The sequence below is a fragment of the Labeo rohita genome, chromosome 19 (genome assembly GCF_022985175.1).
Source record: "Labeo rohita strain BAU-BD-2019 chromosome 19, IGBB_LRoh.1.0, whole genome shotgun sequence".
Lineage (NCBI taxonomy): Eukaryota > Metazoa > Chordata > Actinopteri > Cypriniformes > Cyprinidae > Labeo > Labeo rohita.
In genome coordinates this window covers 19,485,870-19,513,064 of record NC_066887.1, presented here as the reverse complement: position 1 = coordinate 19,513,064, position 27,195 = coordinate 19,485,870, and the positions used below count along the sequence as shown (strand labels likewise).

The following is a 27,195-nucleotide window of genomic DNA, read 5'->3' as shown; positions in this document are numbered from 1 at the left end:
CAAAATGATTAAGCTCAATTAGTTTTTACAAATTTAAGAGGGCTGAAAATAATGGAAATAAGTTAGGTAAGAACATTTCTAGAATTTAGTTGTTTTTGCTCTTTTTAACCAAGTAATTTAAACATTAAAAATCCTTTTTTTGAGTGAGTCAGATTCATATTTAATTTAGTGTTTTCTCCTTTTTTAGCCAGTGAATCACACTGAAATACGAGTGTAGGTAGTTGGAGATAATGCTTGTAACCATAACAATACAAAAATGCACAAAAGAATCTGCACTTCCTGCAGACTGGGGTGACTAACACATTTATCTATTTACAAAATCCAAAAATACTCCCACACTGGCAAGCAATCTTTTTTTGAGTATAGAGTGTCACTTTTGTCTGTCATCTCTGACACGGTTTTATACAGCAGTATTAGCTACACACTACATTGTCATCTTCTGTTTTTTACGCTATATGACAGGTGGCAAACATCATTTAAGATATAGTTCACCCAAAAAATAAAAATTTGCCATTAATTACTCACCCTCATGTTGTTCCAAACCTGTAAGACCTTCGTACATCTTCACAACACAAATAAAGATATTTTTATTGAAATTCAACAGCTTTCTTACCCTGCATAGACAGCAACTCAACTTAAGGCCCAAGGTATTAAAGGAGAAATCCACTTCCAAAACAAAGATTCACATTTAATGTACTCACCCCCTTGTCATCCAAGATGTTCATGTCTTTCTTTCTTCAGTCATAAAGAAATTATGTTTTTTTGAGGTAAACATTTTAGCATTTTTCTCCATATAATGGACTGATATGGTACCCCGAGTTTGAACTTCCAAAGTGCAGTTTAAATGCAGCTTTAAACGATCCCAAATGCGGTTGTAAATGATCCCAGCCGAGGAAGACAACCGCATTTGGGATTGTTTGAAGCCGCATTTAAACTACATTTTGGAAGCTCAAAATCGGAGCACCATAGCAGTTCATTATATGGAGAAAGAAAGACATGAACATCTTGGATGACAAAATATCTTCATTTGTGTTCTGAAAATGAACGAAGGTCTTACGGGTTTGGAACGACATGAGGGTGAGTATTACTGACAGAATTTTCATTTTTAGGCGAGCTATCCCTTTAATCTTTGCCACATTTTTCACCCCGATGAGTGTGCGTCTTTGTACTGTAACACCTGGAGGAGCTGAGAGTATTTTTAGTTTTGGATTAAAAGCATACCTTCCACTTGAGGGGAGGTAGACAAAGGCGATGTATTAATCAAAATCACTTGACAGTAACACAGGCCTTAGCTTTCCCTCCCATCCATCACAACTATCGATTTTACATTGCAAAAAAAAAAAAAAACGAATGTCCTTTTTTAAAATAAGGACAAATGGACCTTCTAGGCAACAATTAGGGCCAGGGGTTAGAATAAGCAAGTGTGCTAGAAAAGAAATAGACATAATGGCACAATTTGAACTCCCTCTGACCCTCTGATCTGTTTTGGTTGACCAATGACCAGCGAGGGTTTATTTTTCCAGTTGCATTTGTTGAAACCGGTGGCACTGAAATTACACAGCCCAGGTTTAAAACTTTTAAAGTTCTTCCAATATGTTTGCTTTAAGCAGTAACCTCACAGATCTGTTCAAGGAGGAATATGTTAAAGCCAATACAGAACCACTGAAAACGAGCCAGCTATTTTCCACCTTGCTTTCTTTAATCTATTCCTTAAGATGAATCTTTCCACTGGTAAAGTCTCCTGCAGCGTCCGATCTTTCTCTTATAGTGCTATTAATCATATGCGGGTGACGTTTATGAGTTGAGTCAAGCTTGTTCAGTGGGTTGCAATAAGAATTACACTATCTGATCACACATTATGCTTTTTCTCATACAGAGACCACAGGGCATCTTCCCTGTTACGTACGTACTGTTAACTTACTTAATCGCTTAACTTAAGTGTTATCACATATTATGCCAGACAAGGTGCTGCTTTTGTATGCTTGAGATTATGCTGTGATAAATCAGTATTACATCTTCATTTTAGCAGGCATGACATTTGAGATGTTAAGCACCTTGGGATTTGCCGGTAAAGCAGTCACACAGATGGTTTGTTTCATAGACAAGATTTGAATAGATTAAGAATGTCTGTTTGTACCGTGGTAATCACTTTGTAAGTAGTGACTTCGTGTGTGGAAGCAATTCATTTGCCAGAGGTCCAGGTGTTGTGAAACACCAGGATATATCAGTATCTTTATATAACCTCAGGCAGTGGTCTAAAGAATGGGAAGCTGCCCACAAAGGCCACGTTTCAATTAAAGTCGTAATGCAGATTCAGAGCTGAATAATGCATTCAGTGGTAATCATGCGCTTCGAACAAATATCCAAGGCTAAAGTCCTCTGATTCATTCAGTTTAGTTTAATTGATTTGTATAGAGCTTGTCACAATACAATTTGTTTCAAAGAAGCTTTACAGAGATTGCTGCCTTATAAACCCTGCAGTACGCAAGCAAAAGGCAAGAGTGACAAACTTAAGAACACTTAAGTACACAAGGAAGAAACCTTGGGTAGATATTGTGTTGCTGGTAGATACTGTGACTGCATCATTTAGAACCAAGAAACGTCCTTCTTAATTGAGTTTTTTCTCATAATTTCAAGTTATTGCGAGTTAAGTCAGAAATGTTAGATATAAACTTGCAATTCTGACTTTTTTTCTTACAATTGCGAGTTATTGCAGGTTATTATGTCAGAATTGCGATATAAACTCACAATTCCGACTTTTTTCTCAGAATTGCGAATTATTGTGAATTACAAAGTCAGAATTACGTGATACAAACTCACAATTCTGACATTTTTTTCTTATAATTGTGAGTTATTGCAGATTATTATGTCAGAATTGCCAGATATTGTGAGTTATATAGTCAGAATTGCGTGATATAAACTCACAATTCCAACTTTTTTCTCAGAATTGCCAGATATTGTGTTATATAGTCAGAATTGCATGATATAAACGTACAATTCCAAATTTTCTCTCAGAATTGCCAGATATTGTGAGTTACAAAGTCAGAATTGTGTAAAATAAACTCACAATTACAACTTTTTTCTCAGAATTGCCAGATATTGTGAGTTACAAAGTCAGAATTGCATGATATAAACGTACAATTCCAACTTTTCTCTCAGAATTGCCAGATATTGTGAGTTACAAAGTCAGAATTGCATGAAATAAATTCACAATTCCAGATTTTCTCTCAGAATTGCCAGATATTGTGAGTTACAAAGTCAGAATTGCATGATATAAACGTACAATTCCAACTTTTCTCTCAGAATTGCCAGATATTGTGTTACAAAGTCAGAATTGCATGAAATAAACTCACAATTACAACTTTTTTCTCAGAATTGCCAGATATTGTGAGTTACAAAGTCAGAATTGCATGATATAAACTTACAATTCCAACTTTTCTCTCAGAATTGCCAGATATTGTGTTACAAAGTCAGAATTGCATAATATAAACTCACAATTCCGACCTTTTTTCTCAGAATTGAGTTAGTGCGAGTTATTACGTCAGAAATATGAAACATAAACTTGCAATTCTGACTTTTTTTCTCAGAATTGCATGATATAAACGTACAATTCCAAATTTTCTCTCAGAATTGCCAGATATTGTGAGTTACAAAGTCAGAATTGTGTAAAATAAACTCACAATTACAACTTTTTTCTCAGAATTGCCAGATATTGTGAGTTACAAAGTCAGAATTGCATGATATAAACGTACAATTCCAACTTTTCTCTCAGAATTGCCAGATATTGTGAGTTACAAAGTCAGAATTGCATGAAATAAATTCACAATTCCAGATTTTCTCTCAGAATTGCCAGATATTGTGAGTTACAAAGTCAGAATTGCATGATATAAACGTACAATTCCAACTTTTCTCTCAGAATTGCCAGATATTGTGTTACAAAGTCAGAATTGCATGAAATAAACTCACAATTACAACTTTTTTCTCAGAATTGCCAGATATTGTGAGTTACAAAGTCAGAATTGCATGATATAAACGTACAATTCCAACTTTTCTCTCAGAATTGCCAGATATTGTGTTACAAAGTCAGAATTGCATAATATAAACTCACAATTCCGACCTTTTTTCTCAGAATTGAGTTAGTGCGAGTTATTACGTCAGAAATATGAAACATAAACTTGCAATTCTGACTTTTTTTCTCAGAATTGCATGAAACAAACTCACAATTCCAACTTTTTTTTTCTTTTTGTTTATATCTCACAATTCTGAAAAAAAAAAAATCTGAATTGTGATAGAAAAAGTTGCAATTACCGTTTTTTTTTTATTCAGTGGCAGAAACAGGCTTCCATACTGTTGTGTATTTTATTGTACAAGGGGTTGACAGACTGTTGCAGCTTATGTTGGGTGAGATTTTTTGTTATTATTATTATTCTTTTTTTATTTATTATTATTATTCTTCCTTTTACTAGAGCTGATTTATTAATTTCATGATCACATTTTTTTTTTTTCTAAAAAAAAAAAAATTACATTTATTTTCTTTTTCTTTTAGTTTATTTTATTAAATTTATTTTATTAAAAAAAAATATTAGGGTAGCTCAATCTAGACACGCTGCTTACCTCATAAAAATGATGCTTTCGAATGTGTCTGATTTGCTGAGATTGCTAATTTGCATGCTGGTACATATTCATTATAGCCAAAGGCAGAGATTGATAAATCATCATTCTGAAGGGAGTTGCAGCCCAGTCACATGACTCCCAATATACGATGACATGCTTTATGAATGTATAATCGGCTTATCAATTATTCATCCGAAACCATCACTCATATAATTCGTAATTCATAATGTATTCTAAACTTTAATTGCGGCTGTGAAAAACTATTCAATATGTTGATCCCCGTCGATCTAGCTGGCAAAACTTTCACGACCGTTCATTTTCCACCATTTGTTCATTCCTTTTTTACTGTAGAGGAAGGCTTTATCATTAGCATAGATATTAAAACTGTATTTTTAAGGTCTCTTTGTTGCAAGCTATATCTTACAGGGCATGTCTTGTACATTTTTAATGTATTCGGCTTCAGTGCTTCTATTGCAAATGCCAGGGAGAGACATTAACGGAATCCTTGTGATTAAAGCACTGCTTGAGTTTCTCATTTGGAAATGAACTTCAACATCTTGTTCGGTCTTACTTTTAAAACAAGTTTTGTGCCAATGATATGGTGTGAACGGCGATGCTCATATATATTTATTCCCCGTATGGATGATTGAAGATGCTTTTACATATCCAAACTCAAAATGTGTCATTTATTTTTAATGTTTTATCTGTAAATCGTGTCTGTGTATTTTTGCAGAGCTGTGAGAGAGTGTGTATTGAGGCACAGTTCTCTTAAAAGAGTCAAAAGACAATTTATACTGTAAAAGAGATAAAAATCTCTCAAATCCAGCACATGCTCACACAGAAATACAGTTAAAAGCAGCATGGATTATTGTGAACATCTTTGTTCACACACAGCATCACACCGGTATTTACTGGTAATGTAACTTCTTTTACTGGAAAACTGCCATTTAAAAAATTGATTTACTGGTATTTTTGAAAAGGTTGTGTTCACACATGATCTCTAAAAGCTAATTTCCCAGTAAAGACTATGTGTGAAAGGGGCTAATGACTATAGAAGCTCCTTTGTGCAAAGGTCAGATTTCTTTGCTCTACAGCAAAAAGGAATATTTTTACTAAAGGCTTCAGAATTTCTGACCCCACTGAATTCATGAACATAGAAAGTCCATCGCATAGTTCTTTAAACAACCAGCTCATTATGAAACAATGCATTTTGATAATAAATGGTTCACATGTCAACATCTTGTTACAGAGAACATTAAATTGTTCATATGCTTCTGAGACTGAGAACTGCAAGACTTTCAAGGCAACCAGAAGGACTATTCAGCAGAAAACAATCAATGAGCGGTTAGGGAATCATGTGTTGGTGGAGATACTGTACGTGGTTTTGTTCTGAGCTTTAAACAAACTTTGCAGTCAGTCCGTTTTGTATTGATGTCTTTCAGATGCTTTACCCAGCAGGCTTTTTAACTTTCTTACAATGTCTTTCAATGTCAGTTGCCTGTCTCCCCCTCCTTTGTTTTGCCTTTTCAATACAACAGCTTCTTCCTTAGACTCTTCCTTTCCTCTTTCCATGCAGTCCACAGAGAGAAGTGCACAGCTCTTCTCTAATCAGTATAATTGGGTTACAATGCCGTTAGAGTGAACTTTAGGCCTATCAAGCTTATGGAAAATGTCAATATTGCTCCCTTTAATTTTCTGTCATCTGACAACGGGCTTGGGTAGCTGTGGCTTCACTTTTGTGTCGGGCTCCCTGAGGGGTTTAGAATGGCAAAATCTCATCTTGTGCCGCATTAAGCAGTTTGCTTTTAATTTAGGAGTAAAAGGATAACAAAAGGATTTCCACTGATTATCAGTGGGTAAAAATGTCTCTGCCAGCTTAATCCATCCTAGTGCTCCATAAGGACAATAGGAAAAGGAATTGTGAGGGAAAGATGTCTGTCATGTCTGTCTGTTCCGTCCATCCATCCATCTGTCCATCCCCTTGACTGTCTGTCTGTCTGTTTATCTGCTGTTCTACATATCTGTCCCGGTGTTGCCAAGTCTGCAGTATTTCCTGCGTAGTTGGGCTAATTTTATGTTAGTCCACTGACTGAATGGAAAACCCCCATCCCCCAGAATGCGATTTCGACCAAGGTGGGATAATTTTGATACAATTTTGAACACTAGTGGGGTAGTTTTGGCTGTGATTGGGCTACTTTTGAATTTTATCGATACCAATTCTGATTTTTTCTTATCAGTTTAGATTTTTAATGCTTCCTAGTTTCGATTCCGATAAAGTAAAAAAGTCAAACATTTAGATGTCAAATATATTTATTAGGGCTGTCACTAACGATTATTTTGGTAATCGAGTAATCGGTCGATTATTCTGATGAATAATCGAGTAATTGGATAATTATAATTCATTTTTTGTAGTAGTAAAAATAGACCTAAGTGAACAGTAGCCTTTAAAATGACTTAAAATACATATATGTGACCCTGGACCACAAAACCAGTCATAAGGGTCTTTTTTTTTTTAAATTGAGATTTATAAGTCATTTAAAAGCTGAATATATAAGCTTTCCATTGACGTATGATTTGGCTGAGATACAACTATATGAATATCTGGAATCTGAGTGTGCAAAAAAAAAAAAAATCAAAATACTGAGAAAATCACCTTTAAAGAGGTCATCGGATGCCCATTTTCTATAAGTCATGAATGATTTGCGCGAACATAGACGGATATATGTAGATCGGGAGGCGCATTCCCTTCACAAACAAATGTAATCTACTGCATCTTCAGCGGCTCAGATGTCTGGAGTAAATGATGACCACTATGTTCATTATTACATCCAGGAACACAACACCTCAATCGCTCAATCGGAAATATTCTTGTCTAACTTATATCCCTGCTTCGGCATCCAAACAAGGAAAGTTACTGGACTATGACAGCTAATCTGAGTTAAAACGCTCATATCAATATGCTATTGTGGGAGCGGCCTCTGTCGGTGTGACGCCACATCGACAGGCATCTGAGAGCGACTCGATTTGAAAAATTATTTTTAAAGATTAATTAAAAAACCACTGCATGGATTTTTATCATTATAGGGTAGATTTGTACATACACAGCCAACACACATTAATGTTCAAACAACATGAAAAAGTGAACTTAGCATCCGATGACCCCTTTAAAGTTGTCCAAATGAAGTTCTTAGCTATGCATATTACTAATCAAAAATTACATTTTGATATGTTTATGGTAAGAAATGGAACATGATCTTAATGGAACATGATCTTTATTTAATATCCTAATGATTTTTGGCATAAAAGAAAAATCCATAATTTTTACTCATACAGAGTATTTTTGACTATTGCTACAAATATACCCATGCTGCTTAAGACTGGTTTTGTGGTCCAGGATCACATATAATAATGAGGAAATAATAATTAGTTCAAATAAAGTATCAAAAGCAAGTACTCATGTTGTTTTATTGAATAGAACTGTTAAAATACACAATGTATTATAAACAATAGAGCTAATGTATAGTTGTCAACATTTGAAGTGGATCAAAACCTTTCATCAAAGTTGTCCTAAAATCAAAACAGTACCCGTTCTTGTCTTAGGACAACTTTGATGATGAACTCTATTTCATTCACCACTGTACATTACACAGTGTAACAAATGAATTAAGTGAAATCGAAATGCGCGTCTTATCGGATACGCAGTTCTAGGAAATTTTGAACTGGTTCTAAAATGGAATTGGCTCTCGATAAACTTTTTTGAATAGTAGTCGGGCTGGTTTTGTTACACAGACCTGGCAACCCTGATCTGTTTTCATGAGTATATAAAAAATTTGGTGTTTTCCAATGAAGCTTAGTGCAATTCCTGTTTGTGCTATCTGTTGACCTTGCTACGCAATGAGTCCACCATAGAAAAATGTAAGGAACATGAATGATTATGTAAGTCCTTTCAACTTGCTCACACAGAGGCAGACCTCCCAACTGGTGTGTGAACAGGTGTGATGTGTTTGGAATTTAAATTGTGTTTCAGAATTCAGTTTACCTGATTATCTGTCAGGGTGGTTCGAGCTTCTGACCCACACAAACACTGCATTGCAGATTCATCAGTTTTGGTTTCCCTTCAGTTTTGTTTCCTGTGGTTCAGAAGGTCATATTCCATCATAAAGCAATTTCAGCAATGTTTCGCCTGCGTTGCTACTGCATTTCAAATTGATTTGTTTTTCCCAAACACCCCAATTTCAAATGTGCTTGTTTCTTGTGTTTACAAGAGGCCTGGTAAATATCGAAGTCCCCTGATAGAACGTCTAGTCATACCATCAAGACTCGCCACCTGTTTTTTTACTGTTTACTCCAAGGATTAAGCTAGATTAACACAGAGCGATCCTGTCTTAAGGGAAAAAAGTGAAAAGTGAAACGTGGCTTCGCTGAACCCTGTACCAATTGATCATTTGCTGTGAAAAACATTTTTTTACACTGACCGTCTGAGTTGTCTGGCAACTGCACAGCCAAATTACAAAGGAATTAAGGAATGTGCACCCCATGATGCTTCGATGATGATAAACGCATAGATGAGAATACAGTCTTGCACTTGAGGCGGTCCGCTCACCTCTAACTTATGAAAGAAATGGTAGCAAAATTGCCTCTCAGTAGGCACTGAGCTGTATCAATGAGTTCATTATGTTATTGTGCCAGATGACATGCTGGATGGAAATACAGGTTATGATATACAGTACAAGAGCTTTCACGTTGCCTTTCATCATATCAGCCTTGTATTGAAAAGCTCCTGTTGATGAGGTTTGTGTGAGATGTTGTGTCACTCATAATGGTTAGAAGCATGTTCTGTTCAAGAGGTTTACAGCTGATATTTGTGGGTTTATCAAATATATGGATTGTAAGGCTTATGGCTCCAGATAATGTATAATAGTAATACAAATGCAGGGTGTTCATGTGAATACAGCTTTTCATAATTCATAATTCACTCTCACTTTGCAAAGCTTCACTAACCTGCATTGTAGCACTTGTCCTTTTTTTTATTTCAAGTGCAAACATAACTTTCAGAGCGTTTTTTCTCCTGAAAATATCTATTTTTTCTATGACTAAAATTATGAATAATTATGGTAACCAGTTTTTTTTTTCTCTAGTTTTTTCCTACCCTGCTGATTATATCCTGTTCTCTATAGTCATGGAATCTTCAGAGCTGTGTAATATTAGGAATTTGGCAGTTCAGTTTTAAATTAAATTTACTTAAATGATCAAAATAATACTTGATACTTTCTATAAGCTTGCTCACTTAAATCTTCAACATTTCAGCATTTTTGCCTACAATGAGGTGATTTGTATTTTCATTACATTTGAAAGTATGAAATATTGTTTGTATTCAGGCAAATTAGTCAGTTGATATGAGATTCAGATTAGGGGTGGGTGATATGAGCAAAATCGTACTCACTCATATGACAATATGAGTAATTTTATTTAATAGTAATGAAAAATATCACAATATACTTATATATTTATACACAATATACTTATATTTTTGTTATCAAAAATGTTGATATCAACATTTTTGATAACATAAATTTCATAATGCTTTTCACCAGTGTCAGTATCACTAAAAAACTAAGACTAGCCTAAATATTAAAAAAATAAAAAAATAAATAAAAATAAAATCAAGGTCACTGAAGACAATTAAACAGTCAGCAATTAAACAAGTATAAGAAATTAGTTACAAGTAATGGGACAAAAAAATAAAAAAATAAATAAGAAATGCTACATACATTGTATAAACTAATCAAAAATAACAAAACTCTCCATAGTCTTCACTGTGTAAATTATATATATTTTTCTTATTATTAGATTACAAAAGTGATTCAGTCAGGACCAGCGAGAGATGTTTTCTTTTGTTGTTTGATTAAAATGAATGACAGACAGTAGGAATATTAGACTGCTGTCACTTTAAGAGCAGCCCAGATCCAATATACTGTTACACATGTGTTTTCTTTCTCAGCTGTTTGCTTTCACTTAACACCTAAATTACTTTTTTTTACGAGGATGCTTGCATAAACGGGCACATTTTGACACATACATGTGCGTGAATTTAACTGTTCAAGGCCTATAAAGCGGCAAAAATAACTCAATATTCCCACAGTCTATGGGCACGGTTTTTGCATGCATGCTGATTGCTTTTCAAAAGCTTAAAATCACTTTTAAACCTCAATGCTTAAAGCATGTGTAAACTATACGTTTTCCTGACTACGTAGTACAACAATGTCATGTGAACGAGTAACCGCGATAGAGACAATAGTCCAAAATCTCTCAGCTTGACAAATTTTTACCAGTTAATCGTGTCAACCGGGATGTCGCCCACCCCTAATTCAGGTTGCTCTTTTACCCTTGTGTTCTGCCATTTCGGCACATTTGCACAACAGCAGTTTCTCAATATTTGAGCTCATGGCAATCTTTGCTCATGCGTCCATGGGCTGAAATCATCCACTCCTGTCTGAGTGAGCCTTCTGGACAGTCTGGACAATCTTTGTCCGTTTCCAAGCAAACCAAACAAGAGTCAGGCACGACAACACAGAATGACAGTAAATGCAAGCCAAACAGTAACATCTGAGAGAGGCGGACATTTGTGCCTGGTGATTGTTGTCTGAACTCTCGTCCACTGATTGAGCAGCGTCTTAACGTTAGAAGAAACAGACTGAAACAGCTTCAGTGGCTTACGTGAGCGCAGCGAATCCTTTCTGTATACTCCACAAATGATGTTGTCACCAAAGGAAGGAAAGCCTCCTGTCTCTTTACCAGAAGCAGATCTTATCAGATTGGCCTTTCATGGTGCCAAGTGACTGGCTTAAAGACATCACACACAAAGATTCAACAGGAAAGAATCCTTTTCCACTGGATTAGCAAAAGACACTTGTTTGCAGCGGCCATTTAGTATGGATGCATCTAAACACTGCATATAAACCATTTGGTTGATTGATGCATGTTTTGTTTATAGTCCACAACATAATAGGGATTAGTGTTAGGCCCCACAATGCACTTCATTCATCGTTTAATTGTTTTAAATGAGACCATTTTTCTAAATGACCACATTTATCTTTTTTTTGGAGAGGATGTTACGTTCACTCTATCCAGCTGATTGTTGCATATTATGTTTTTTTATGATAAAGAGTAATACTTGCAGACACTAGTGTTAGTTGTGTACTATCTTTACATACACATATACAGTGCTGCTTGAAAGTTTGTGAACCCTTTAGAATTTTCTGTATTTCTGCATAAATATGATGCAAAAATCATCAGATTTTTACCAAAGTCCTTAAAGTTGACAAAGAGAATCCAATCAAACAAAAATATATACTTTGTCATTTAGTTATTGAGAAAAATTATCCAGTGTTAAATGCAGTATTTGTCAGGTGCAAAAGTATGTGAATCTTTGCTTTCAGTGTCTGTTGTGACCCCTTTTTGAAGCAGTAACTCCAGGTAACATTTTTTGTAACTGCTGATCAGTCCTGCACAATGACTTGTAGGAATTTTAGCCAATTCTTTAGTACAGAAACACTGCATATAAACCATTTGGTTGATTGATGCATGTTTTGTTTACAGAAACATTCTTTAGTACTTGAACCCTGTGATGTTGGTGGGTTTCCTCGTAAGAACTGCTTGCTTCAGGTCCTTCCACAACATTTTAATTGGATTAAGGTCCGGAATTTGACTTGGCCGTTCCAAAACATTACCTTTGTTCTTGTTTAACCATTTTTTGGTAGAATGACATGTGCGCTTGGGGTCATTGTCTTGCTGCATGACCCACTTTCTCTTTAGATTTTAGTTCATGGACAGATGTCCTGACATTTTCCTTTAGAATTTGATGGTATAATTCAGAATTTATTGCTCAGTCAATGATGGCAAGTCGTCCTGGCCCAGATGCCCAAACCATGATACTACCACCACCATGTTTCACAGATGGGATAAGGTTCATCTTATGCTGGAATCCAGTGTTTTTCTTTCTCCAAACACTCCAACGCTTTTTATTTAAACCAAAAATTATATTTTTGTCCCATCCATCCACAAAACATTTCTCCAACAGCCGTCTGACTTGTCCACGTGATCTTTATCAAACTGCAGACAAGCAGCAGTGTTTTTTTGGAGAGTTGTGGCTTTCTCCTTGCATTGTTCTCCTGATGATAGACTCATGAACTTCAACATTAACCAATGTGAGAAAGGCCTTTAGTTGCTTAGAAGTTATCCTGGGGTTCTTTGCAACGCAGAAACTATTATAGATCTTGCTTTGGAGTGATCTTTGTTGGTCGACCACTTCTGGGGAGGGTAACTGTGGTGTAGAATTTCCTCCATTTGTACCCAATCTGTCTGACTGTGGATTTGTGAAGTCCAAACTCTTTAGAGATGGTTTTGTAACCTTTTCCAGCTTGATGAGCAACAACAACTCTTTTTCTGAGGTCCTCAGGGATCTCCTTTGTTTGTGCCATGATTCACTTTCACAAACATGATCAGACTTTAATAGATCCCTGTTCTAGAAAACAGGGCATAAACTGACACCTAATTGTCATTCTGTTGACTGAAAACACTTCAAATTAACTGCTAATCCTAGAGATTCACATACTTTTGCAAAATTTTCATAATAAATAAATGACAAAGTATATATTTTCATCTCATTTGTTTAATTGGGTTCTCTTTGTCAGTTTTCAAAACGTGTGTGAAAATCTGATGAACTTTTTGGACATGTTTATGCAGAAATATAAAAAATTATAAATGGTTCACAAACTTTCAAGCAACACTGTTTATACATATTTAATGCAAGACGTATTTTAATTTATAAAATTCATTTGTTTGCATGCGTTGTGGTACTCTCGTGAATGCACATCGAAGTCTGATGCAGAAGAGAAGAAATTGTTGAATTTTTTTTTTCTTTGCACACAAAAGTATTCTCGTAGCTTCATAAAATTAAAGTCGAACCACTGATATAACATGGACTATTTTATCGATGTCCTTACTACTTTTCTGGGCCTTAAACGTGTCAGTTGTGTATTTATTTTTATTTTTACAATAAAGTACAAGTACATCACATGGCTTGGTGGCGCAAGATGTTGTGATTATCACATAGGCCATAAAGAATGTGTGTACAGTTCCTGTAGCAACATAGTATATATTGTAATTGAAAACTGCATGTCTGTGTATATCTCACTACAAATTTTGAAGGCTGCACACATTTTATTTAGTGATTTGATTAAGCTGACGTGTCCTGTAAGACAATATCATCGCTTCATTAACAGCAGAATTGGAGTGCTTGTCTGATGTGTGCAGGAGTGGCACGCAGGGGACACTGGTGCCCTAGGCAACTGCCAATATCGCCTGTGCCAGAATCCGCCACTGAGTATCCTTCATTCCTTCAACATATGAGTGTAATGATAGTTAAGTATGCATAAAACCTGTCCTGTGTTTCTGAAAGTTCCCTACTGACCGAAGGTCTGTGCCAGGGGCAATTTTAGGATTTTAGTCTTAGGGGGGGTGCTCAGTTCCTGACCTGTGCATGAGCTTGTGTGGTTCAGAGGAATAATTATTGCCTTAAGTGTGAGAGGTCACAGGTTTGAATCTCACTTTTTTTTTTTTACTTTTTTTTACTTTTTTTACTTTTGTTATATTAAAATGTAATTTATTTTAGGCACCATTTCCCATTATTTGCATTTTAACGCAAGTCGAAACTAACGCGAGAGAGCTTAAAAACCTTTTTGCAAATTAAGGGATATTTTCTGAAATTTGGCATTTCCATCATTCGTTTCTGATCCAATGCTTTTAAATGCGTATAAAAACGATGATAACAGCTTGTGACAGCTTTGTACGGCTCCATATCAAACATTGCCATCGACTTATGATCCAGTCGACCACTGACTAGAGCAGAGGTCACCAAACTTGATCCTGGAGGCCCGGTGTCCTGCAGAGTTTAGCTCCAACTTGCCTCAACACACCTGCCTAGAAATTTCAAATATACCTGTTAAGACCTTGATTAGCTGGTTTAAGTTTGGTCAAGTCAAGTTATGGTTGGAACAAAACTCTGTAGGACACCGGCCCTCCAGGACAGAGTGTGGTGGTGACCCCTAGACTAGAGGGATAGTTCACCCAAAAATGGAAATTCTGACATTTACTTGCCCTCATGTTGCTCCAAACCTGACTTGTTTTTTCTGTGGAGTACAAAAGAAGATGATGAATGTTGGTAACCAAACACTTTAGGTTGCCTTTGACTTCTATTATATGGAAAACACACACACACACACACACAGAAATCTTCTTTCATAGAAGAAAGTCAATCATATAGGTTTGGAACAACATGAGGTTGAGTAAATGATGACAGAATTTTCATTTTTGGGTGAAGAAGTCATGGAATAACCTCTATCATGACAGCTTTCTGAAGGTTTTAGCATGGTGATGGAAATGACAGTGTTAATGTATTTGGTCTTGGTGGAATAGATCTGCTATACTGCTGAATTGCTGCTGCTGTTGGTTATTGCTGTTGTAGGTTATTGTTGCTGTTGATAGAAGTACAGAAACTTGCTACTGCCAATACAATCAACAATATGGTTTTGGGAGTATGTAAGACATACTGCTGTTGCACAAATAGCATATATAATAATCTGTAGCAGATCTATACAGGTCGAGCTGGGGAGGTGGAGGGTTTCAGAGGAACTCTGAAAGCACTGTGTGAAATGCTAACCAGCCATTTGAATGTAAAGCAGCAAGCTCACTGGCTGTGTATCCAACATGAACTAATCAGCTTGTGCCAAGTAGTTTAACGCAGTGAATATCATCAGTTTGTGGTAAGGACCCATCAGCATGCACCATCCAGAGTTTTATGACAGAACTTGCTATATAGCTTAATAATAGTCACTTTTCAGCAAGTGTAAAGCGTTTTGTTAATCACAAACCCCAAGTAAGTTCTAGAAACGACTATATGGGCAGGTATCAAACCTCTCACTGTCTCCCAGTTCTGAGATTCTGCTTCCCCCAAGCTCATCTCTTACTTTCTGCTCTGTCAGATTAAACATCACTTTATAAGCCCTGGCATCTGACTTGATTCTCAAACTCCCAGAAACTCCCATAATTTTTTGAACATACTGCCTTCCTCACTGAAAGTAACATTCTGAAGTACCACATTTTTCCGAACACAAGGGTCAGTTTCAGTTGCCTGTCAGACTGGATCAGGTTGTGTAAATGAAACAGGAGTCCACTACTACTATCCGCAAACATTACTTTTGACAGGAGCGCTTGCAATCCCAGCCCAAGCCACATTCCCCGGGCCATTTCAGAATTGCACTTAGGTATTTTTTCATTGCTATGCTCTGAACAAAACATGTGTAAAGCAACAAAGCACCGGAAAACTCAATCTACCACACTGTAATTTCTGGAACGGGCTCACTTATTTAGATTGCAGGTCAGCTGTTAACCTCATGGGTTCTGGCTTCTAACTACTTTTTTTCTCCAGAACTGAATGAAAGTGAGAAGAAGGACATATGGGAAAAGATAAGTCTCACCCAATGTAAATTCACATCATGTCCTGGGCTGACTCATTGAGGAGGGGGGTGTATGTAGGTAATTTACTAAATGGAGGCAGTAACAGTGGTGATTTATTCAAAATATGACACTGGTAATATCGTCATAACATGGAGCAGCATGGAGAGAAATGGCGAGGGGATGTTAAATAAATCAGCCGGGCTGTGTTGCTTTATGTTGGTCTTTCTCCTGCACCAGAATACATGATGGATATTAATACACCTGTTTTTACTGTCTGTTGTTCCATTAAATCTACATTTGATGGTTATTGTTCAGAGTCAAACTTATATTCCCGAACAACGTGGGATTTTGAATTAAAGCTACGAATGGCACGACTCAGCTCTGTCGATTTCACTTTCCAGTCCCGCCGTCACACGAGCACCGCAGACTCGTGCTGTCCAGACCAATCATTTTGAAAATGCCATATCTGTATTAACGCACGGTGAGCTATTACAGCAGCAATATGGCCGTGTGGTGTGTTTGTGTGTAGCAAAATGTTAACTGAATATCTTTATATAATAATAGTAGGTGACGTTTTGATTACTAGCTTTGTGCTTGTGTTACTCCATTTTTTCCCCAATGTTCCATGGTTTTATTTCCCATCTCTAGCTGAGTGCGGCTCATCTGTCATCAACAATGAAGGGATTCTGCTGTCACCGAATTACCCCATGAACTACGAGAACAACCACGAGTGCATTTACAGCATACAGGTGCAGGCTGGCAAAGGAATCAACATTTCTGCCAGAACCTTCCATCTGGCCCAGGGTGACATTCTGAAGGTATTTCCACACTTACGCCAAATTTACAATGCAACAGTGGCACAGAAGCACTTCTGAAGTGGCATTTAGGTGACTTTACATAGACTGTTTAATGCTGCTCAGAAGCAGCTTAAATGCCTTTACACAGCAATTATAACTGTTTACTTTGATGCAAGGGAATGATGTAGATCTGAGCAGGTATAATTTAGTCTGGCTTTTAGTCTTGGTCACCAGAATGAGAGTATACACTGTAAAAAACAATTTGTTGAGACAACTTAAAATAATTTGTAGCCTGGCTGCCTTAAAATTTTAAGTTCAGTCAACTCAAAAACAGTTTATTCAACCTGAAATGTTAAATTATACTAAGTGACAACTTAGATATTTGAGTTGAATCAACTTAAAATTTTAAGGCATCTGGGTTACTTACCCATCTGTTTAGCAAACACAAATATCTAAGTTGTTACTTAGTACAACTTAACATTTCAAATGGATTCGAAATATGTAAAACTCAACTGTTTAAATCTAGGGGGAGTTGGAAAATGAGCCTGTTTTCATAAATAGTGGAGTGTTCCTTTAATTTGTGTTAATGAACATCACATACATTTTTATTTTTTCCTTTCATCTTAAGACATAGAATATGTGACTGAGAGGGTCCTCCAGTTGTTGCTGTACATATCCAGATAAACAAAGAGCATGAATGAAATGGCTATCTTAGAAAGTCTGTTCAAACAATAACTTTTTTTTATTATTTTGGCTTTATATAGAACAAACATCAGGCCGTTTTCTTTTTATCTTGCTGTTTTTTGTGTGATCTACATTTGATCTCAATTCCTTTCAGATCTATGATGGTAAAGACAATGCGGCTCACATGCTGGGGGCCTTCACCGGTTCATCTATGCTGGGTCTGACCCTCATCAGCACCTCCAATCACCTTTGGCTGGAGTTCTATAGTGATGCGGAGGCCACTGGAGAAGGCTTCAAACTGGTTTATTCCAGTAAGTTATTACACTGGCTTTATACACTGCACACACTTCTACACACAAGAGTTTGACCTTAGTAATAAAGAATCGCTATTCACCAAATAAAGTGCCCGTCTTAATAAAGAGTACCTGAGTCATTCACATTGCAGACGATTGACAGGAAGAAGGCAGCAGATGGAATGTTATTGCTTTATTTTGACCAACAGAGTGTTTTCTGTGGGCAAGTGATAGTTGGTGAAGGCTTCTACAGTATATTATCAATATATCTTGCATATTGCCACATATGTGAGCCATATGAGTTTTTCTTGATGATACTGTAGTGTGAGCCAAACATATACAATAAGGCGCAAGGAAACATAGTTTTATGTGGTACTTCCAAACCAAACAGCTACATAGTTCTGTGTTATCAGGCCATACATAGCTGATAGTGGTGCATTAGTTGGATGAATTGGTCCTTAATTGCAGTTCATAAGATTTTCTATGGATGTTCTGTGGTGGGCTGTGAACAATGTGTGGTATTTTAATGTTTGGCCTTGTTCTAGGACTCTTCATCTCTTGAATGCATTTGGTTCTGTGTATTGTCTGATGCATTACTGTGCAGTTCTCATATCTGTGGTACACAAGGTCATAGATCTGGTTTTTATGGAATTTAAAATCAATTAAACAATATAACTCAGTAATAGCTGATTTAACTGATCAGTTCATGTGACGAAATATCTAGATAAATGTATATCGTACAAATGTACAAACATTACACTAATATAAAAATGTTTTCATTCAACAATTGAAAAGAAACATAAAAATAATACTTGTAAGATTTGTAATGTTTTTTTAAAGAAATCTCTTCTGCTCAGCAAGCCTGCATTTATTTGATCCAAAATACAGCAAAAGCAGTAATATTGTGAAATAGTTTTACTATTTAAAGTAACTGCTTTCTGTTTGAATATATTTTAATATGTAATTTATTCCTGTGATCAAAGCTAAATTTTCAGCATCATTACTCCAGTCATTAGTGTCACACAATCCTTCAGAAATCATTCTAATATGCTGATTTGAAACATTTTATTGTTATTATTATTATCAATATTTAAAACAGTTGAGTATATTTTTACAAGATACTTTGATGAAAAGAAAGATCCAAAGATCAGCATTTATCTGAAATAAAAAGCTTTTGTAACAATATACACTATACTGTTCACAAGCTTTCAAAAGAAATGATAATAATAATGACAAAAAAAGTAATGAGCATTTATAATGTACCAAAATATTTCTATTTCAGATAAATGCTGTTGTTTTGCTACTTTTGCAAACTAGTCCTAGGTTGTTCCCTCAATCTCAACTAAACCGCTGCAGTACAGTTCTCTGGACCCTCTAATTCCATAATTATCCAAAAAATATTGCACTTTCTGTTCATCAAAGAAATCTGAAAAAATGCTGAAAAAAATATGCAAATCAGCATATTAGAATGTTTTCTGAAGGATCATGTGACTGCAGTGATGATGCTTAAAATCCAGCTTTGAAATCACAGTAAAAATGACATTTTAAAATATATTCATAGAAAACAGTTATTTTAAAAATTACGAATATTTTTTTAAAAATACAGTTTTTGCTGTGAGACTTGGTGAGCAGAAGAGACTTCTTTGAAAAAGCATTAAAAATCTTACTGTTCAAAAACTTTTGATTGGCAGTGTAGTCACATCTGCAAGGGATTATTTACTAAATGTAATTGCATCATTTTCTACTGCTTAATTCCAAAAGATTTGATTTCCTTAGAACTCAACAACCAATAGATAGCAAAAGCCTTTATTTACACAGGAAGGACATAACAAAAGCATGAGAACATCTGAAACAATCAGCTTTTGGTCAGCTCAAAGGGATTATCAGGAAGTGGACCTGGAGAAACATGACTGTGTCTCCACTGACCTTGGCTTTGTTGGCCCAGAGCCAGAGTTGTGCAGGCACTTGGTCTGAATTCGGTGCGCTTTAATGCTATTGTGCTCGCAGTGTGGGATTCAACAAGGTTTTAGTTCCAGTGGGGGGTAAAGTATTAACCTGCTGGTGGGCTATCTCATTTGAAATCGACTAAATCCCTGTCTGTCTACGATTCCATTCCCCCTGAAGGATTAGTCATTTGAGTGTATAATAAAGGTCAGAGCGAGCCAGAGAAGCCAGGCCACCTCCAGTATCTAGATGTTGTAATTTAGAGACCTGATCCAGGACAGGGGGGGCGAATGTAGCTGATTAAAATAGCATTGTTTATTTGGTCCTAATCTCAACCCAAGCGTGCTGTGAAACTACTACCTGTAATCAACTAGCAATCAAAGCCGGGTGTCAGATTTTAGTGAAGTTTTTGCCTCCACCTACAGTTGATGCTAAATGCTGTTGTGTTTATCTGTACTTAACAACTTGCAGCTTAATGGTGGACCGCTGATAAGCCATACAAGTCCCCATGTGGTAATCTTAAGAGACCTATTATTTTTGAGAGAGTGAACTCTGAGATAAGAGGATTTCGCTAAACCAAGACAGCCTTACAGTCTTTGTAACACTTTAATAACTTTGTCACAGTGAGTTGATCGTCATTGTTTTGTGTTGCAGAGCTAAAATGTGATACTTAAAGAGTTCACAAAAATTTACAGATAATGTACTCACCCCCTTGTCATTCAAGATGTTCGTGTCTTTCTTCAGTTGTAAAGAAATTATGTTTTTTGAGGAAAACATTTCAGGATTTTTCTCCATATAATGGACTGCTATGGTGCCCCGAGTTTGAATCCCAAATGCGGTTGTAGATGATCCCATCCGAGGAAGAAGGGTCTTTTCTAGCAAAACGATTGGTTATTTTCAATTAAAAAATACAAATACTTTTTATTCTCAAACGCTCATCTTGTTTTGCTCTCCATGAGCTCTGTGTATTCTGGTTCAAGACAGTTAGGGTATGTCGGTAAAACTCCAAACGTATTTTTTCCCTCAACTTCAAAAATGATTTCAAAATCATCCTACATCGCTGCAGAAGTACCGACCCAGTGTTTGCAAATTGAACATGCGAAGGAGATCAAACACCCTTAAAAAAAAAGGTAAAACAGTGATACAGGATGATTTTGAAGTTGAGGGACAACATGAGATGGGAGTTTTTCGACATACCCTAACTGTCATGAACCGGAAAAAAACAGAGTTCAGGCAGAGCAAGACAAGATGAGCGTTTGACATTAAAAAGTATATAAATTGTATTATTTTTATGAAAATAACCAATCATTTCACTAGATAAGACCCTTGTTCCTCAGCTGGGATTGTTTACAACCGCATTTGTGATCGTTTGAAGCCGCATTTAAACTGCATTTTGGAAGTTCAAACTCGGGGCACCATAGAAGTCCACTACACAGAGAAAAAGGCTGAAATGTTTTTTCCTATTTCTTTATGACTGAAGAAAGAAAGACCTGAACATCTTGGATGACAAGGGGGTACATTAGTACAGTATAAGTACATTATCTGTAAAAAAAAAAAAAATAAAAAAAAAAAAATAATAAATTCTGAAAGTGGACTACTCCTTATAACTCGTCTTCATGTCGTTTAAAACCCGAAAGGCCTTCGTTCATCTTTGGAACACAAATTCGAATATTTTTAATGAAATCCGAGCGCATTCTGACCCTGCATAGACAGCAGTGGAGCTACCACATTCAAGAAAGGTAGTAAGGACATCAGTGGTACAACTGTAATTTTATGAAGCTGCGAGGATACTTTTTGTGCGCAAATGTAACAAAAACAATGACTTTATTCAACAATTTCTTCAGTAAAAATATCTAAATGCTTTCTCAGAACAAAAACTATTAATATTTGCATGTATATGAAATAATAAAATGCTAGTGTTTGTTAATACCTTATTATTAAAGGTTACTTTGAAAGGAAACTTTTTTCAAAATTAGTACTTAATTAAAATTCTGTGATATACTGAGTGAGCTGCCATGTGTTTTCGGCTATTTCTGAGTCCTGGCTGTTTAATGATAATGAGTCATAGCTACACAATTAATAACAGGATGTGTCGCACAGTGAGAGGGTCTGTGCTTTGGTTCTGATTATGGCTCCAAATTAACCAAGCACTTAATCTTAATTGTTCTGCCTGCTTAGCAAGGGACCGTCACTGCCTACCAGCCCAGTAGGATCTTAACTTCAAATTGTTGCCGTTAATGATCACATTAATGGCAAACTTTTACAGCTTTGCCACAGAGCAGCATGAAAATATCAGGCGAAGGAAAAATTTCTGCAATCATCACTGTAATGACCTCATAAAGCTGAATGCAGTTCGGTTTCTTCTCAGTCATATTCTGAATCTAGTCTCACTGAACTTATAGTTTCGTTTTTGACAGGTTTATGCAGGGATGTTTCAATAAATGCCACAGTAAAACCACTTTTGTTAAGAAAATGTTGACACTGTCTTGAGTCAAACACCCATCAGTAATCTAATACCCATAATGTCTTTTAGGTTTTGAGCTCTCTCACTGTGAGGACCCTGGGGTGCCCCAGTTTGGCTTCAAGGTCAACGACCAGGGCCACTTCTCTGGCAGCACCATTACCTACAAGTGCGACCCTGGATACACACTGCACGGCAGCGGTGTGCTCAAATGCATGACGGGAGAGAGGCGAGCCTGGGATAATCCTCTTCCTTCCTGCATCGGTAAGACTTCAGAAGCTCAAACTGGGTAGAAAAGATGTACAGTAAATTATTAGCGTACTTTGAAGCTGAGTCAAAGCCGTAGATGAGTATAATAAGAATAAGTACAGTCTTTAAATTCTTTCAGCTTTGACTATTGCTTGACAATACAAAGTCATTATTTCATGAATCTTGGATGATAAAAGCCTTTCCACATCAATAAATTTCAGGGCCTTATGATTCTACTAAAAGAATGCAAGTGATTTCTTCATAAAAGCACTGCTATTTGCATCCTAGTAGTCTGGTAGAGGAAAAAAACACAACAAAATGCATAGTTGATGTTGTATAATGGACGTGGTTCCAGGATAATGCATATGTTAAGATATTTTCCATTATATGTGGGTACCCCGAGTTCAAATCTGACTTGTGACATTAAATAATGACTTCAGGCAGAGAAAATGTAAAGGAAAAAAGAATAAGCTGTGAAGCTCTTTTCAAATATCTGTTTATTAATATCCAAATGTTCCAGTACTAATATAGACTAATGTAAATGTACTATCACCACCATGTATATGGCTATGAATTTAATAATGTGCTAGGACTATAAGTGTTGTACATACAAAATGAAAGTACATAGAAGTTACAAAGGATCATTGCTGTTAACGGTGACTCAGTACAATACTTTGGTCCATTCGTTCGCAACCAGAGCTTAATGTAGCAGCAAGAATCGTGGATGATTTAAAAGTTTCAAGGTTGTGCTGTATACTGACTTTTCTGATGTTGTACCTGAAGGAACACGGATCAAAAAGCAAAAAAGTGCAAATATATGAACGTTGTAGGTTAAAGGAACAACATCATTTATATCTAAATCAACATATTAAAAAATACAGTTAACAGTAATGCTAATTTTTGTAGAACTCTCTAGTTCTCACTTTTAAAGGGATAGTTCACCCAAAAATGAAAATTCTGTCATTAATTACTCACCCTGATGTTGTTGCAAACCAGTCCTTTGTTCAACTTCAGAATACAAATTAAAGTATTTTTGATGAAAAGGTAGCAAGGACATTAAATGTTAATTTGATGTTAAAATAGTCCTAAAATAGCTGAATCAGTGGTTCAGCCATAAGTTCATGAAGCTACGAGATAGGGCTGAGCGATTGATAATGATAATTATAATATATATAAATTCCCCGATAAACGATAACAGGAGTTCGATAAATGTTCGATACCATGTTGGTGTGGCAAAGGCTGAACGAAAGAGTGCTAGTCATTTAAAGCGCGCCACACAGACCGCTTGTTCGAATCAAAGTTCAAATGGCGGCGCTGCGCCAACTTACTAGAACAGATGCGTTCACTCGCTGTTGAATCTCGGTCACGTGACCACTAAACAGTTCTGTAAGATCCAGTGTGAAGCACTTGATTTCAGTGAAGAACACAAATAACTCTGTTTATAGCCAGATGAAACAGTGCTGACAAATAGGAGAAACGCTGTCTGCAACGATACAGTCAGAAGAATTTTTAATCTACAAATCGCCATCATTTACCATAGATTTACTGTAGTAGCACTAACTGCACAGTGGTGTTGTGTCAGAAATGTGGGTATTTGTGTCAAATTTTAATATATAATTAATGTAGATGTGTATTAAATGTATTGAAGGAGGAGTAATGAAATATAATTACAGTATTTTTTATTAAGCTATAGCGTTTATCCATTTAGGATAAACTAAATGTATTTAGACTACTTTTTTTCATACAAATACCTAGAAAACATGTTACATTTTTACCATGGTATTGAGGTGCTATATTTGTGGTATAACTGTTATTATCATGATCTAAATGTATGCTACTATGGAAAACCAATGGTTAATTAAAAAAAAACCTCAGACAGTCACCAGTTGATTTGCTATTATCAAATGTGTATTTCTAAGTGATAAAAAATGTTATATTATTATTAATATTATCAGGCAACACAAACCTGTTTCTTGATTTGAAACAATTTTGCTCATTAAAATATTTATTCTGTTAAGGAAAAATGACTGGAAAAAGTGTAAAAAAAAATTCAAAAATGAACTGTTTATCATGTTCTGATCATAAAGAATAGTTGAAAGTCATAATTAACCATTTGGTTTTTACAACTTTCACATTGTAGCAAAAATCTGCCCTAGAATGTGAATAAAATGTGACGTTTATCGTGATAATAATCGACATCGTCTGATATGAAAAAAATTATCGTGATAATTTTTTAATCGGCCATATCGCCCAGCCCTACTACAAGAATACGTTTTGTGCATGTAGAAAACAAAAAAACGACTTTATTCAACAGTTTCTTCTCTTCTGTGTCAATCTTCAACACATCTTCACAAGAGTACCACGACGCATATTGAGGACTGACACAGAAGAAATTGTTGAATATAGTTGTTATTATTGTTTTCTTTGGACTGTTTTAACAATGTCCTTACTACCTTTCTGGGCCTTAAATGTTTCAGTTGCGTCACTGTCTATGCAGGGTCAGAAAGCTCTCAAATTTCATCAAAAATATCTTAATTTGTGTTCTGAAGATGAATGAAGGAACAACGTGAGAGTGAGTAATTAATTGAGACAGAATTTTTTATTTTTTCAGGTAAACTATCCCTTTAACTAGCATGTGTATTACTAGCATATTGGCTGTTTATTAGTGCTTATGAAGCATATAATGCACTGATCCCTTAATCCTAAACAACATAAATGACTTAAAACGACATATATTCTTATTATAAATAATTATCGCTTTATCTCCTTAACATCCTTTTACTGCATGGAGATTTTTTATTGTAATAGAAACCACATTTAAATTTCGGTAGTGGCGAGTATGCATCGCTCCACTCTGATCTCTCCTCGTGGTTATCATAACTGAGCTCAGTGTTGCTCTTAGCCATTTGTCATAATTATCAAAGGCTGCAGTATAAGCCCCTCCCCATTTCTGTAGCTTGCAAAGCAAATATTGCTGATATTCTGCACAGGAAAAAGCACATTCCTAGCAGCAAGTTCCTAAAAGGCCACATTGTGCTGCTTTAGTAGAACTTTAACCTTTTGAAGTACTATAAATCCGTCTTAAATGAAAACAAATGGCAAATGTTTCTTCACAAAATTAGGAGTGGTGGAAGCCCCTCTCCCACACCATCTGTGATTAACGGTGCAGGTTGTTAATATTGTAGCTGATGCAGGGGGTCCCGGTTGAGATATGGAGATGATTCTTCATCAGGCGTAGCACATGAGGGCTTGAGATAGGGCTGTGTGCCGCTATTACTTCCTTCATTTTCCTGATGAATGGTGATTATGGGGATTTAGCCTCCAATGAGTTGGATATTGGTATGTCTACTGACCCCAGATCAGATTTGCTCACTATTAGATTTAGTCTTAATGAGGTCTGATTAGACTCAAAGCGCTCGTCTCAAATTGCTTCCGCACGGCAGACGTAGATAAAACACGATGGCTTTCCTGTGTTAAACACAGAGCATGTTTTTTCGTCTCGTTTCGACGGTAGGCTTGCAAAATACTAATCAGCCTTGAAGTTTCAGGCTGATATTTCTGCCAGCATTAATAATACATACTTAATAATGTGGAGGATATTTCACTTTCTTTGACAGGCGAAATGTGCGGGTCATTTGATGTGACCTTTACCAAAAGTGAGATATATCAAAATAGTGAGAAGGCGTATCCATTTCGCCATTCCTTTTTTTTATTACAGATGAAATATTTAACTATTTTTATATTTTTTCATTCAGGTAAAAGGTGTGAATGAGACATTGCAATCCACCAGTTTTTGCAGAGGAAGCTACATCACCGCAATGCTAAATCAGCATTCCTCTCAGCAGCAATGCCATAATCTGCGGGCCGAAACGCGCAGTCATAAACACACCTAGCGTGAGACGGCTCAACACGTCATGTTGTCATAATTGCGCTAAGAGAGAACGGTCGAATTTTCAGCTGCAAACCAGAAGCCCCTTCAACTCCCAATCTCCCCGCATTGATTTTCAACGCGTGAGCAGCCAATCAACGGTGATTGAGCGCTCCTAACTGTCCAATGACACGTGATTGAGCCGCTGCCCTGATGAGCGATGAACATGGCAGGATGTTGGTTTAGCGAGAGGCTGGGGAGGAATACGTTTGGAAGATGCCTCTATTCCGGATGTCTAAAAAACACTTTAATGTTCAGATTAATCAAGTCGCAATCTGAACCCTGTTATTCAGGCTTCATTGAGCTGTGCGTCCATTGTTTGTCATGTAGATGGTTTATGCAAATGAGGCTCGGTGACAGGAATTGCTGAAAAGGGAATCATTAAGAAACGGTGCATGTCTCTCTCGAAACTGTTCCTCCCGGCCCCTGCAGTTTTTTACAAGAGGGAGAATGGGAAAGACAGGATAGGGGAAGATAGAAAAGGAGTCTGAGGGGAAAAGCGAGTGCCTGCAATTAAAGTTTCCTAATAAAGTGCTTGTGAAAGCCAACTAATAATGAACCGAGTGCACAGGGCTAAAGTGGCAAGTCTGAATGCCATCAGGAGGCATCAAAATGGACGTCAGGCTCATTTGTTCATTTGATTGATGCTCTGACTTGAAGCTGACAAATCACCTTGGCTGCTTGTGGGGAATTCGAGGAGAACAGACG

At 36.4% G+C, this 27,195-nt stretch overlaps 1 protein-coding gene across 1 annotated transcript in view; it reads left to right on the top strand.

Annotated features, from left to right (window-relative positions):
• The window catches only part of csmd3b (CUB and Sushi multiple domains 3b), a 509,580-nt gene that overhangs the window by 329,109 nt on the left and 153,276 nt on the right, over positions 1 to 27,195 (top strand). The window contains 3 exon segments of the mRNA XM_051137233.1: positions 16,780 to 16,949; positions 17,767 to 17,923; positions 22,383 to 22,574. Of these exon segments, the coding sequence (XP_050993190.1) occupies positions 16,780 to 16,949; positions 17,767 to 17,923; positions 22,383 to 22,574 (519 nt within the window).